The sequence below is a fragment of the Nansenia antarctica genome (genome assembly GCF_963989245.1).
Source record: "Nansenia antarctica genome assembly, chromosome: 16".
Taxonomy (NCBI): domain Eukaryota; kingdom Metazoa; phylum Chordata; class Actinopteri; order Argentiniformes; family Microstomatidae; genus Nansenia; species Nansenia antarctica.
Window position 1 is genome coordinate 15445790 of NC_137686.1, and position 15000 is coordinate 15460789.

The 15000-nt window shown below is 48.7% G+C and overlaps 2 protein-coding genes across 3 annotated transcripts in view; both read right to left on the reverse strand.

The window, feature by feature from the left end:
- The window catches only part of xkr4 (XK related 4), a gene marked incomplete at both ends in the record, with an annotated part of 60856 nt that extends 56671 nt beyond the window's left edge, over positions 1–4185 (reverse strand). The window contains one exon of one of the 2 annotated variants that reach the window (XM_080546340.1): positions 3428–4185. In XM_080546340.1, the coding sequence (XP_080402466.1) occupies positions 3428–4182 (755 nt within the window). The remainder of the gene's footprint in view (positions 1–3427) is intronic. The other variant, XM_080546339.1, reaches the window with a different exon arrangement.
- An 8522-nt stretch (positions 4186–12707) lies between these two features.
- Positions 12708–15000, reverse strand: part of rnf31 (ring finger protein 31) — an 18876-nt gene continuing 16583 nt past the window's right edge. Inside the window, exons 22-23 of the mRNA XM_080546755.1 lie at positions 14848–15000; positions 12708–13483 (exon numbers count right to left, since the gene is read on the reverse strand). The exon at positions 14848–15000 is cut by the window's right edge and continues 13 nt beyond it. Of these exons, the coding sequence (XP_080402881.1) occupies positions 13433–13483; positions 14848–15000 (204 nt within the window). The 3' untranslated portion in view covers positions 12708–13432. The remainder of the gene's footprint in view (positions 13484–14847) is intronic.

Sequence of the window (15000 nt, forward strand, 5' to 3'; positions counted from 1 at the left end):
GTCTATGGCCGACCCCTTGCCGAGAGCATAAAATACCAAATTCCAACAATTGACTGACAAGTTGATTGCATGGCAATAAAACAATTCTTATTATTATTATGTTATAATAGATACATATCATACTGTACATATAGCTACTTTAACTGTACATATCTTATTGATATTCATCTCATTTACTTGTACTCACTGTAACAGTGTATACTGTCATACCATGCACTGTCTACATAATCATGTATTTTGCATTAGGACAGTATAGCACTATTTGCACATCTGGTTCGATGCCAAACTAGGTTTTGTTGTCTTAGTACTCTGTCAATGACGATAAAGTTGAATCTAATCTAATATCTCTCTATATATATACATACACACAAACACACACACACACATATATTTATATATAATACTTCAACAAATATTAGACTGGGACATACCATATTTGGGCATAAGGACGAGTCATTGTACTGGAGGCTAATAATACCCACAGCGATGATGTCACCTGGAGGAGGGCCTCGCTGGTACGACTCGGAGGCAGAATGGAGGCGGACGGAGGATCTGATAGTTCATTAGCACAGAGCTATTTATAAAGGCTTGACTTAGCGTGATTTCCCCAGACAACTCATCTCAGAGCCACAGGCCCAGCGGGGGGGGGCCCTCACCGCCCCCTCAACCTCCCCCTCACCGGCCTCCTCAACCTCCCCCTCACCCCTCCTCACCCCCTAGCCCTACCCTCCGAGAAGAGGCTGTGCAGGACCACCAGGGGAGGCCGCTGGAGGCAGAAATCGGAGGACAATCGGAGGCTAATTGTGAGGCACGGAACGGAATGAGGAAATGCCGGAATTCCTCCTACCTACCGCTCCTCCATTCTGTTCCATGCGTTACAATGAGCCGCCTGTCCTCCCGTGTCTACCTCCGCCAGCCTCCCCCGGCCCCCGGGCTGTTCCCAGAGGACAGGACAGGCCTGCGCTCCACCCTGGAGTCACGTCATCCATGGGTCTCAACACACACACAGGACCAGGGTGACATCAGGATGATGCAACCACCTCCTCCTCAGATGATTATGTCACTACACACAGGAGACATATTTACATTTAACGTCTTGGAAATGTTCTGTATTGTATTGTAAATGTTCTGAATCGTATTGTATTGCATTGTATTGTTTGTTTGTATAGTAAGTACAGTACCAGTCCAAAATGTGGACACACTTCCCCATTCAATTGAATGAGAACGTGTGTCCAAACTTTTGACTGGTACTGCAGGTGGTTTGAGTGTACCGTACTGCTGTATTCCCTAGCTAGTGCCAAGGCAAGAGAAGGAGTCAAGGGTGCTAGTGTAGAACACATTCAAATCCCCAGACGAGTAAATGGAACCAGGCCCTCTGCCCTCACCATGCAGACGGCGGCACATCGCCACAAGGTAAATACCACATGAATAAACCATGGTACACACACACACACACACACACACACACACACACACACACACACACAGGCATTATCGCACACACACACACGCACGCACGCATACACGCACGCATGCACACGCACACGCGCACACACACACACACACACACACACACACACACACACACGCACGCACACACGCACACAGTGTACAGATACAAATACCCTAGTTATTATTAGGCTATGTGAAGCAATATTGGTCTCCATCTGCATTTGTTTTTAAAAAGAAGAAAAGAAAGACAATACCGTTTGCAGGTGATTTTCATAATGTGCATAACTCATTAATATTGTACATGTAAACCCAGACTCAAATCAAATGAGGGCCCATTCCAAACCTACTGAGACAACCATGGGGCCCATTCTGAGTCAACCATGGGGCCCATTCCAAACCTACTGAGTCAGCCATGGGGCCCATTCTGAGTCAACCATGGGGCCCATTCCAAACCTACTGAGTCAACCATGGGGCCCATTCTGAGTCAACCATGGGGCCCATTCTGAGTCAACCACGGGGCCCATTCCAAACCTACTGAGACAACCATGGGGCCCATTCCAAACCTCCTGGCTGCACGGTGCATGAAGGGAGGGGACAGGAACACCAGTGGTCGTCTTCTGACATGTTTCCTGTAACTCTGTCTGTGCATCCTGGATGGGTGGGGGAGGCTTACACGTGGGGTTTGGAGTCAGCCTATCATAGGCCTACGCACAAGTGCGTTTGACCAATCACAGCAGCCGATCAAGCCCCCCTGAACCGGCAGAGGCCCTCCCTCCACGCCCCCCTGCTGGACTGACTTTGTGAAACATAACGACATAAAGTCACTGTGCAGATTAACAAGATCAACACATGAACGCATTGGTCGGGTACAGATTGCTTGCATTGTAAAGCAGCCTTGTAGGTCGGCTACAGTATGTAACTGCTGCATAAGTAGCCTAATATAAAATATAACATTGCAGTGAGTTTTACATACATTTTCAGTATATATGGTCCCAGCGGGAATCAAACCCACAAACTAAGCCTTGTTAGCGCCACGCTCTACCAACTGAGCCACAGAGGAGCACATGACTGTTAGACAACATAAGAAAGTCACCAGGGAGAAATAGAATTGAGAATTAAAGCAATATGCGCTAATAGCTTGTTACGCCCTCTTCGTTTAACAAAGGCAATGTTAGGAGTTAAAGCTCAGTCTGATTAATAATTCATTTCGCAGTGTGGTAGTGTGGAATTCAATAGCTTGTTCTGATTAATGGTTGCCTTAGAGGCCCATGTCAACGCCTTTTTGATCTTGAAAATTGGTCAATCCATTTTTTTGAAGTGAATCCAATACTTCCTCTGACATACAGTAAGCCTCCTTCTTTAAAAGGATAAGGCACAGATGGACACGCCACAGGCCTTTGGTAAACTGTGCTTGGCCCCTGTCCACCAGTACTAAACTCCCAACGCTCGCAACAACCCAATCATGTTGCAATATCATTATATAGCCTATTCTTGATTTAGGGAGACCCATGCGAATGATTATCCTGTAATAATTTGTTATTTATTATTCATGGCAGAGGTGGCCTAAGATGGCATCACTCCACCAAGAGGCTGCCCGCGGTACTCACAGGCTGGAGCCTTCACAATGCGCGTAAAAGCCGAAAACCCAATGGCCACGGCAGGTGTGCCTGACAGAGTGTGTGTGGAGACGCTTGACATGATGGGGCCAATTATATCCCTAGGCCTGCGTGCAGCCAACACACGTAGCTCACATGCATACATTCATATAGGCTTACATATATATATATATATATATATATATATATATATATATATATATGAGCCTACTTCTTTAAAGTATAGCCTATTATATAGCCTATTCTTGATTTAGGGAGACCCATGCGAATGACATATATATGTCACCCTCCTCCAGGTGACATATATATATCCGTTAAATTCATACAGAAATAAATAGCGCATCCAAAAAAACGCTTACCTCCAAATCTGCCCAAGCTGGAGGATGTGGAGGACGGACTGCGCCGACCAAATAAAGAAGGAGCAGGAGGCCGACCTTCTCGTTTTATGACTCCGGGGGGTGGTGGAGCTGCTGTTGCTGTTGGTGGTGCAGGTGTTCCGGCTGGCCGTGGACGCCTGCCGCTGGGGGGTGGTCGGGTGGGCCGGGTGGGGGGCGCCAGGACCCTGCACGTCCCCGTGGTGCGAGGCGGAGCCGCTGAGGATCAGCTTGCCATGTCCGCCGTCCATGTGCGAGTTGTTCTGGCCATGCATGGCGCTCTCCTCGGTGCTGAAGTCGTGCACGAACCATCGGTAACTGAACACCTGCACGGAGAAGGAGCCCAGCACCACGAAGAACAGCGTCAACCCGAACCACCAGTAGTCGCGACGGAGGTAGTAGTCCACCGAGAGCCAGATGTCCGTGCCCACGTCGGCGAAATACACCAACACCGCGGCGAGGATCCACAGGCAGTCCCACACGGTGTACCTCTGCTGCTGCTCCCTGCCTCCCAGGCGGAGACACGTCGAGTGAGACCCGCCGCCGCCGCAACAACGCGACGATGATTCCCCGTTGATAAAGTCCCCGTGGTCTCCGGTGCCCGTGGAAGAATCCGGCTGGGATCCCGGGACGAGCCCTTGCACGGAGCCCGAGTGGTCCGAGTGGTTCTGCAAAGGCGTGAACGCCACGTCGCTGCTCCTCTTCATCTTCAGCACCCCCCCGTCCGATTTAGCGGCCATGATTGTGGCTGCTGGCGCTTTCTCCTCCCGGTGCTCCCGACACAACCGTCGTTGTTCTCCTCCCGTTTTCCCGTCGTCGTCTCCCCCTCCTGGTCTGGTGTTGGAGGCGGAGAGAAGAGACTCTGGGCTGGGCTGCCTTCTCTGCTCCTCTTACAGCGCTGATGCCTCCTGCTCATAACAAAGCCTCACTACCGCGCAGGCAGCGAGCGGGTACGGTTGAACCATATGCCGTCTCTCTCTCTCTCTCTCCCCTGGCACACACTTAAAACTATGACATCATTGGCTTTGCCTTTGCAACTCTTCCTCAGTCGCCGCGCTGCTCTGCTCACCCAGTTCCTCCTCGATGGGCTCTGCTACAGCCACACACAGCAGCGCACTGAATCTCTGAAAATCTCAAACCATCCAGAAAATAAATTGCCACACAAAAAAATGCTGTCAACTCAAAAATACACTATATGTCATTGAAAAGAAGGGCAAATCAATTAGGCTAATCAAAATGCACAAATTAGGCTAATTTGCAAGCCTAGGCTGTTGCAAATCAGGAGCATCGATTATCCGAAGAATATCATAAATAGGCCTACATTAGGGACCGTTATTCTCTCGTGCCGCCCTCTACTAATGAGGTAATGCAAAGTAGCAAGACAACGTAACTGGAACAGTGACGCACCACGCGCGCACGTGTTGCTGTATACGGTCAAAATGTCAATTATTCCAGCATATTTCCATATGTATTTCTCCTAGCCTATAAAGCGTTACTCGGGTTAAGATGCGGATGGTTTCAGCACCGCGGACAGCTCCAGTGTTGGTCCAGTCTGTCCTACAGAATGCGAGGCTAATCAAGTCCCGATGTTACTCACTAGAGGGACCCAACACACACACACACACACACACACACACACACACACACACACACACACACACACACACACACACACAATCAGCGAGTCAGTGACTGCGATGACTCTAGCTGTGGTTCGGTTCCGTCCCGAAGCCCTGGATTCTCTGGTTAGCAGCACCATAATAGGCTGGCTCTGAACAGGCACAGCCGCACGGACGCTGTGCTCTCCTGACACGCCTTCCTCGCTGACTGCACGCATGGCCGGAGGCGGGCCACTCTAATGACACAGCTACACACACACACACACACACACGCACACACACACACACACACACACATATACACACACACACACAGAGACACGCACAAACACACACACACACATACACACACACACACACACAGTCAGACAGAGACACGCGCGCGCGCACACACACACACACACACACACACACACACACACAGACAGACACAGACAGACAGAGAACCGCACACACATACACACACACACACACACACACACAGAGACATGCACAAACACACACACACACACACACAGACAGAGAACCGCACACACATACACATACACACCCACGCACACACATACACACGTACACACACAATGTCACTATGATGATGGCTCTGTGTGGTATTGCGCTGAAATATTGCAGCTTACTTTTGATTGGATAATCAATACCACTGTTCTTATTTATTGAGCTTCACATATGACGCTTTTTAAAGTGTAGCTTGTGTGTTTGTGTGTCACATTGTCCTCGCTATAATATGGTGTTTGGAAATATTGGTACAACAATGCAGCAGTTGTCTCAGTGCCAGAATACAGCAACCCAAGTATGTGTGTGTGTGTGTGTGCGTGCGTGTGCATGTGTGCGTGTGTGTGTGTGCGTGTGTGCGTGTGAAGCTAAGTGAGCGTGTTGAAAGAGTCTCACTCTCTCCACCTATCCATCTAAAGCCACCCATCCCCAGGCTGGTACAGGGGCCTGTGTGCTGCAGTTACAGCCCCAGCCAGCCACCCCCACCCCCAGGCTGGTACAGGGGCCTGGCTGTGCTGCAGTGTCTCTGGGTCTCTGACAGCCCCAACCAGCCACCCAGCAGCAGCACAGCCCTGTGACCAAGCACGGTAAAACTACTGAGATGACACCATCTGTCTCTGTTAGCCGTGCAGGGGAGCGCCGCCACACACACACACACACACACACACACACACACAAAAGTGTACACACACAGAGGTATACACATACATATTGCCGCATACTCATACAGACACACACACATGCAGTTGCACACAGCCATACGCACACAGCTACACACACACACACACACACACACTGAGCACACAGGCACATGGGCGTGCGCACACACACACACACACACAACGTCAGGTAAATAGCCTAGCGTGACCCGTCCTGGCAGGTCCATTTCAAGCCCCACTGACATGAATATGGCCGTCAGTTCCACCACTGGGTCGTGCTGTGGCCTGTGGCCATGGCTTTGTCACCCCCCCCCCCCCGTGGGTGACTGACTTCTAGTAGGATAGGGCTGTCACTGTCACCTGAGCCGTTTCCTATGGCAACTGTACATACCCTGTCCATAGCCCGCTGAGCTAAAGCCCCTTCTTGTCATCCCGCGGTCCATCCCTACTCCAGGGGAGGCTGGTGGGAGGTAGAAACTGTCTGCGTGCCTCTAGCCCTGTGAGCCAAAGCCACCCCCCCCCCCCCCCCCCCCATCCCGGCACCTACAGGGGCGTGACCAGATGCAGCTTCTCCTAGCCCGCCGAGCTAAAGCCCCCAACACTGACAGAGCACGAAACGATCCTGACTCATCCTGAAAGCCCCCTTCCTATCATCTCTCTCAATGTGGCGTCCCCCCCCCCCTTGTATTTCCTGTGCGTCACGTGATTCAATTACCTCGCCATAAATCCCTGTTAGAAACTTGGGTCCGGCGAGAACGTTAGTGATTCAGAAGAGCCTGTCTGGGCCGCCACGCGCAGAGAGACGACATGCCTCCCCATGCCTCCCCCTGCCCCCACAGTGTAATTATCCCTGTCTGCTCCCATTGATTCCAACAGGCGCACGCTGACAGTCAGAGGGATGGGCCCCTCTCGCAATCCCATCATGCATTTCCTCCTAATGATTCCGAGGTTCATTTTTTATGACAGCAGGAAATCCTAGATACCACTCTGCTCCCCGCAGCTACGCTGGCCCCTAGGTAACAGGGCCGGGCCGGGCTGGGCGGGTCGCTGGTGTTACCGTCTGTTTGGATAGCGTCGCAGTTTGCATACACACGCTCGTGCACGTAGACGTCCACGCGTACAAACACACGTGCACGCACAAATGCACACGCACATGCACAAATGCACACTCTCCCGAGACTTATTAAAATACACCCAATTTTTTGGGTAAGTCTTGTGAAACGTGTCAAAATAAGACAGGTTTTTCTTTTAGCGACATTGATGGAATACCCCCCTGACCGGGGCTTTATACGGTGTACCATCACAACTAGGTTACTGCTTTGAATCCTCTCCTTATAACATGTGCCATTATTCATAGAGGACATATTCAAACGGATTTACAGTACTGCACATAAATAAATTACTATAATACATACATTTCATATTCTGTAGTCATTAATGAATTATAACAAATAGGATATTTCTTTGATGCCTGTGCACACACACCGACAGACACACATACTACACATACACAGGCGCACTCACACACACAGACACACACACACACACACACACACATACACAGGCGCGCACGCACACACACACAGACACAAACTATATTTCATATTCTGTAGTCATATTATAACAAATATGATTGCTTTGAAGCTTTTTCTGTAACATATTTGTATTTATTTGATATTCAATAGATATTACTGTACGACATACAGTCGTACAGTCAAGGGATATGCAACAGATATTTTCATATTCTGTAGTCAGAAAACAACAAAGAGAACGTAAAATATGTTTGTGTGATTTGTTTGATCTTCTGTCACCATCATGATAGAAGCTGCACTCTCGTCTTCATCACGTCACGCATGTCTGCTTTGATTAGACATGTGACACACAGACACACACACACACACAGACACACACACACATGCACACACAAGCACACACACACACACAAACACATGCACACACAAGCACGCACACACACACAGAGACAGAGACAGACACACACACACACACACACACACACAAACACATGCACACACACACACACACTGAGCACACAGGCACATGGGCGCGCGCACACACACACACACACACACACACACACACACACACACAGAGACAGAGACAGAGACAGACACACAGACACACAGACACACACACACACACACACACACACACAGAGACAGACACACAGACACACACACACACACACACACACAGAACATGAATATCGATCTATCTGTCTTGTATAAAACATGACTACTTTCTAATCATTATTTAGTTTTGGATTTGAATTCAAACTGTGATCTGTTTCTCAAACCAAGCTTCCTGTTTATGTTATTAATGACAGCCCGCAGTTGCTCAGCAACTACTTTTTCAGTAGGGCTGTGTGTGTGTGTGTGTGTGTGTGTGTGTGTGTGTGTGTGTGTGTGTGTGTGCGTGGACCTGCAGTGAGACAATGGCATTGTGACAGTTACTGGGATTGATTTCCACACACGCATGCTCGCACACACAAACGCACACGCACACGCACACACACACACACATATGTGCACACACACGCACGCACACACACACACACACACACACACACACACACACACGCTCACACACACAGAGCTGCCAAGCTGAAAGTGGGACAGTGGCCCCGACTACTATCCGCTGCTTGTGAGACTGCATCACCGTGGCGATGGTGACACAGCAGGGTTTGTCCAGTGAACCAGACAGATCCTGTCATGTCGGGAGACAATTTGGCTGAAACTTTTTTTTTCCGGAATGGAACTGGGTTAAACATCTTGGGTATACCAGAACAGGAAAAACGTCAATTGTCAAAAAATGAAATGGAAAAAATGGTTGCGCAATAGTCAGAGGGACTATGTTTTAGTAAGAAGAGGGACAAGCCGATATGCAGAAGATACATGTTCAATGTGGTTAAGTGTATTATGCAGACAGAGAGAGAGAGAGAGAGAGAGAGAGGGGGGGGGAGAGAGAGAGAAATGCATGGGGACAGAGAGAGCGAGCAAGAGAGGATGAGAGGAAGAGAAAGGGGGAAACAGAAGAACCAGAGAGAGCGGGAGTGAGGGATATAAATAGACAGAAAAGGGGGAGAGAGAGAGAGAGAGAGAGAGAGAGAGAGAGAGAGAGCGAAAGAGACAAACAGACAGACAAACAGGCAGGCAAACAGACAGATCAGATCAACAACAACAACAACAACAACAACACATCAAAGACCACCTGTCACCTGCCAGCAATGGCTACGTTCAATATTCTAATCACTTCTCTCTCTGTCAGTCTGTCAATCCTACTATTCCCCTGTCTGTTTAACAACCACCCCCCCACCCCACGCCCCCCTGGCTTGCTGCTTCACTGTCACTGTCTGTCCTGCCTGTAACACACGGACCACCAGGGACTCTGTCTGTCCTGCCTGTAACAAACGGACCACCAGGGACTGTCTGAGTACAGGCCCCAGGGTCTTCATCCAGAGTGTTTGTGATCCAGGGCCGACTGGAGAGAGAGTGTGTGTGTGTGTGTTTCGGTTTCGGTGTGTGTGTGTATGTGGGTGTGTGCGTGCGTGCGTGTATGTGTGTTGGTGTCAGTGTGTGTGTGTGTGTTTCTTTTTCGGTGTGTGTATGTGTGCGTGTCGGTGTGTGTGTGTGTGTGTGTGTGTGTGTGTGTGTCGGTGTGTGTGTGTGTGTGTGTGTCGGTGTGTGTGTTTCACTAGATGAAGCAACAAGGGACAGCAGAACTCAGTAGCTGAGGTTTAATTGCCATGGCATTTCAATGAGATGTTCTCATCTGTAAACACAAAGTGATATCGGCAGCAACCCTGACTTCTATTCACGCACAGTGTGTGTGCGTATGTGTGTGTCAAGGAAGAATCCTACCAGCATTAGAACACATTGTTCTCGCTATAGGGTGTTTGGATTACCGTACAACAATGCAATTATCCAGGCATTGTCTCAATGCCAGAATACAGCAACACGTGTGTGTGTGTAATATAATATATGCCATTTAATCTGACACTTTATCTAAAACAACTTACATTGCAGTGAATGCATACATTTTCCAGCCACAGCAGTTTCAATGCTCTACCAACTGAGCCACAGAGGACCACAGGGGTGTGTGTGTGTGCCTGGCAATGTATTAGTACAATCCAATTATCCAAGCAACATTCAAACACCAACAGCCGAAGTGTGTGTCAACAGGTTCACACTACCCTACATGGAAGGAACAACTCTTTGGAAGGTCTATTTTGGGGGGAGTGCTGCTCCCATTCCTTCCCCAAACCCTCACCCTCCCTGTATCTACTAACCTTGCCTCACCCTCCCTGTGTCTACTAACCTCGCCTCACCCTCCCTGGACCTACTAACCTAGCCGCTACTGACTCTAGACTGGATCTGCTACTTGGGAGTGACTGTGACTTGCCTGCGTGCCCAGACCTGGCTGGACCATCCTAGAGTCACACGCCTGGGTGGCCAGACCCTCAGGGCGATCCCAGAGTTCAAGTGAGGAGACGGGAGGAGAGCAAGCTGATCCGCAGGCCTCTGATTCCTACAGACAAATTCTCTTTCTCTCTCCCTGTCCCTTCTCTCTTTCCCACCCCCCTCCCCACCCACACTCTCTCTCTTTCTCTCCTCCTCTCCCTCCCTCCCTCCCCAGGGCCTCCTGAAGACAACCCACATCAAGCATCAGCCATTATTTATTATTATATATATTATTTATTACAGTTTTTAGGACATTCAGTAGACACCAAAATAAAGCGCGCTACAGTACAACATATCACCCAAACAAATACACAAGACACTGCTCTGGATGACAGCCTCTGCAAAACGACTGTAATGTATCAAAAATTGAAATCCAATTCTATTTCTATGGTTTTAACCTGCTCTATGTCTAGACATATTGTAGCCTACATTCTGCAACCCTCTCCGACCCAGAGCCTAATTGGAGAGTTCCAAGTAGCAGCACCTTCATTTCAGCAGCGAGCAGCGCGCCAGAGGACTGGACTAGACTTCTAATGCTGACAGGATGGAGAAATTTAAATTGCAAAAATCGTTTTGTCAGAGTCCTGACAGAAAATGTATTTCTCCTATCAGTCCCATGCACACGATGCCAGTCAAACATCCAGCGAGTATGGACGAGGAACATTCGGCTTGACAGGTACTCAATAAATGGAGCAGGATTATTATTTTGGGGGGGGTTTCTCTGGAATACCATCATATTCTGTGTCTGTGTGATGTATGAGGAGGATGCGGTAAACATGCGCAGCTTACTGCTACATGGAGAGCATATTTACGTCTTTAGATGTTTAAAAAAATATATGTTTTTATTATGTTGTGCTAGCTTGTTGACTTGAGGATTACCTGAGGTAGAAATCGGAGGACAGGCTCATTACCATGCTTGGAATGGTGAGGAATGGTAGCAAGGACACGTTTGATACGTTTCCTCATTCCGTTCCATGCATTACAATGAGTCCGTCCTCCTGATTTCTACCTCCACCAGCCTCCCCTGATCACATGGATCATCACAGCTAAATCAGAGAATCCCTATTGGCCAGCTTGTGCAGGGGCTACAATGTGACGTTCTGACTTGTCTTGTCTTCTGGGCAGTGTGCCCCGTGCCGACTCCAAGATTGTCTGGTGGCGGGGAGGCGGCTGGGCACCAAGGCGGTCACTAGGGGCCCGCAGGCTCTCTCTGCACAGCTGTCACTGAGCCGGCTCTACAGACAGACCTCTCTGCACAGACCACTGAGGGCCAGGGAGGACCATACTCTGCAGCCAGACCTCTCTACAGCCAGACCTCTCTACAGCCAGACCTCTCTGCACAGACCACTGAGGGCCAGGGAGGACCATACTCTGCAGCCAGACCTCTCTACAGCCAGACCTCTCTACAGACAGACCTCTCTGCACACAGACCACTGAGGGCCAGGGAGGACCATACTCTGCAGACTAACTTGAAAGACAGGGCCTGGGAACACTAAGCTGCTGCTCCCTAAAACCTCCCTGAGACCAAGGCACTGACACAGGCACTGACACAGACACTGACACCAGAGATAATGACCCTACTCTGAACCCAGATCTCTCACGACAAGACCTGGGTTGATCAGGCTTCTCACAGGCTCCCTGACACACAAGGCAGCATCAGAGAGTTCATCTGTCAGGAAACGTTAGTTGTCTGTCGCGTCTGGGAGAACAAACCAGGTCTGTCTGTACGGAGACGAGAACAACCCGCTAACAATGTGATTATTCATATTCCAGCCGTCAACGAAAACCTCAGAAGTTTAAAAAAAAAAATATTGTAACACTCTATTGAAACTCTTGAGGTGTTTGGGAATAAACTGTATGTGAATCATAAAAACATTTTCTTACCGTGAGCATCGTTCTCTGACACCTGAGGGCAAAAGCAATGGAAAAACAGACACAACAAACACAATCTCAAATATTTAGATCTCAGAGTTTTTATTGTTCATACTTGATCCTTTCCTTCCGGTAAATGTTACGCATCACAATGACACCCCGGGAATATCTCCAGATTTGCATATGATCCGGTCTCCCAGAGTCCTTCTTCCTCATCCTCATGGTTGAGTTGTTTCTCTCTCGACCAGCTAACCCAGGGTTAGGGAGTAGAGATCTAGTCCAGTAACATCCTCCACCCTGCAGTCACCTGACCACATGATTCAATTCAAAGACCGCAATGTGAAATCCCCTCACCACAACACTCAGAAGTCAGAACATACTCTAGGGCTGTAGAAATAGAGCAAAAACTGCTTGCCATATAGGCTGCTGATTGATTGGTTGGCTTTTTTAAAACAATATTTTCACAGTCAGTCAAGTTAAAAGCATGCACCTGGAGATAGCGTGCAATAAAGTGATGCCTTTAAATATCACTGGTTATTCAACTGTTATCTCTCTCTCTCTCTCTCTCGCACATGTGTGCGCACATAGACACACACACACACACACACACACACACACACACACACACACACACACACACACACACACACACACACACACACACACTATCTACACCGTTGACATAATTTAACATCTGACGAGTAGCTACCGTAAACAATGATTCTTTAATAACTGTAGCAGGACGATGGCAACACAAGCATGGGTCTCTGAGGGGAGTGGTGTACAGCAGTGAGTCCTACTCAGTCACTATGAGATTGACACATCCACCGACTGTCAGGAAGTCTAACATTATCATATCTTCCGAGGGACCTTGTCACCGAGGGGCACTTCATCAGTGAGTTTCTGTGGAGAGATGAGAAGGGACATGGTCAAATGAGTTAATAATAATTATATTCATAATATTAATAATGATAACATAATCAACGTGCAGCTAACCTTACCTGAGAAACGTTTTGTTAGCACTAGCGGTGGTAGATGGATAGCGCTAGCACTAACGGTGGTCTAACAATGACGGGTGTATAAGTAGCCTTAAACAGTAGCCTGACCTTAAAGGTCCCATATGAATGAATATTTCTGTACATTTGGGTGTCTGATGACTAACACAGAAACCGTGAAATAAAGCAATTCAGTCAGTTTGTTGTGGGATGCATTGTTTCGGAAAAACGAAATGCGATTTGCGATTCACAACAAAGCCATTCAGATTGGCTGCCCCCACCTACGCAGGCTGGGGTCTCATCGGGCGCTGTGTTGAGCGTTTCCCCGGCCGTGCATTCATACATTCGAAGGGAAACTCTGATCGTTACCATTTAAATGGTTTTGGATATCTTGTTTTGTGGGGAACACTGGGATATTCTGTTTTTAATTGTATTCCCCCGGGAACCGTGGGTTTTTCCGCCTCGCTGCCACACAGAATCTGTAGAGAACCACTGATGGTTTCCTGACCCCTGTGTATCCGCATGTCACTTTCGAACGCAAGGTCCGATCGTTACCGTTCAAATGGTTTTGCATTCCTTGTTTTGGGGGGAACACTGGGATATTAGTTTTTTTAATTGTATGTGTTTTTTCACCGCACTGCCACACAGCGAACCGATGACAACTTCCCAACCTATCAAACAGCCCATCCAGAAACAGACTGAAACAGATGCATTTAGAGGGTTGCTGGAATTAAAATCTGAGTGGTATTTTCAGCCCAAAAAATGTGTAGGGGACCCCAGAGACCTACATTAACTTGTGGAAAAAGAGCCTAATAGGTTTCCTTCAACACCCACATAATAATTACTTTGAAAACAGGTTGCTCACCATGACTGTGTTCTCCACGCTGTCTGGAATTGTACCTAGCTGCCTCAAGCAGTTTTTTCAACAGCAACAGAGTTTAGCAGACAGGAAGATGCTAGCTTGCGCATGATGTGACCCCCCCCCCCCCCCACACACACACAAATATGTTTTTTTTGCTGATCTACACGATTCACGTGGACGTCCTATTTTGAGGTTAAAAAAAAAACGGTGAATTTCACCGTAAGGTGACAAGTTTACACCCCTGATTAGATGACCAAGGTTGCCAGGTTTCCTCAGACCTTCTTAAAAGACACTTCCCAGTGGATAACCTCCATTGAATCTGAGCCCGGGGGAAACCCTCCCTAAATGTCTAGAAGCGTCACCCCAGCCCCCCAGCCCCCCAGCCCTCTGCCAGGCTCATCCCAGGCTACCTCCAGCAGGCGGCTGTAGTAGGTGAGGTCGTCCTCCGCCTCGCCCCGGGTGTCCTCCACCTGGTACCTCCTGCAGGCCAGGACCAGCTCGTTGGCGTTGAAGAGCGGCGCCGGGTCGATGGTGTGACCATTGATGAGACTCACCAGGTACTC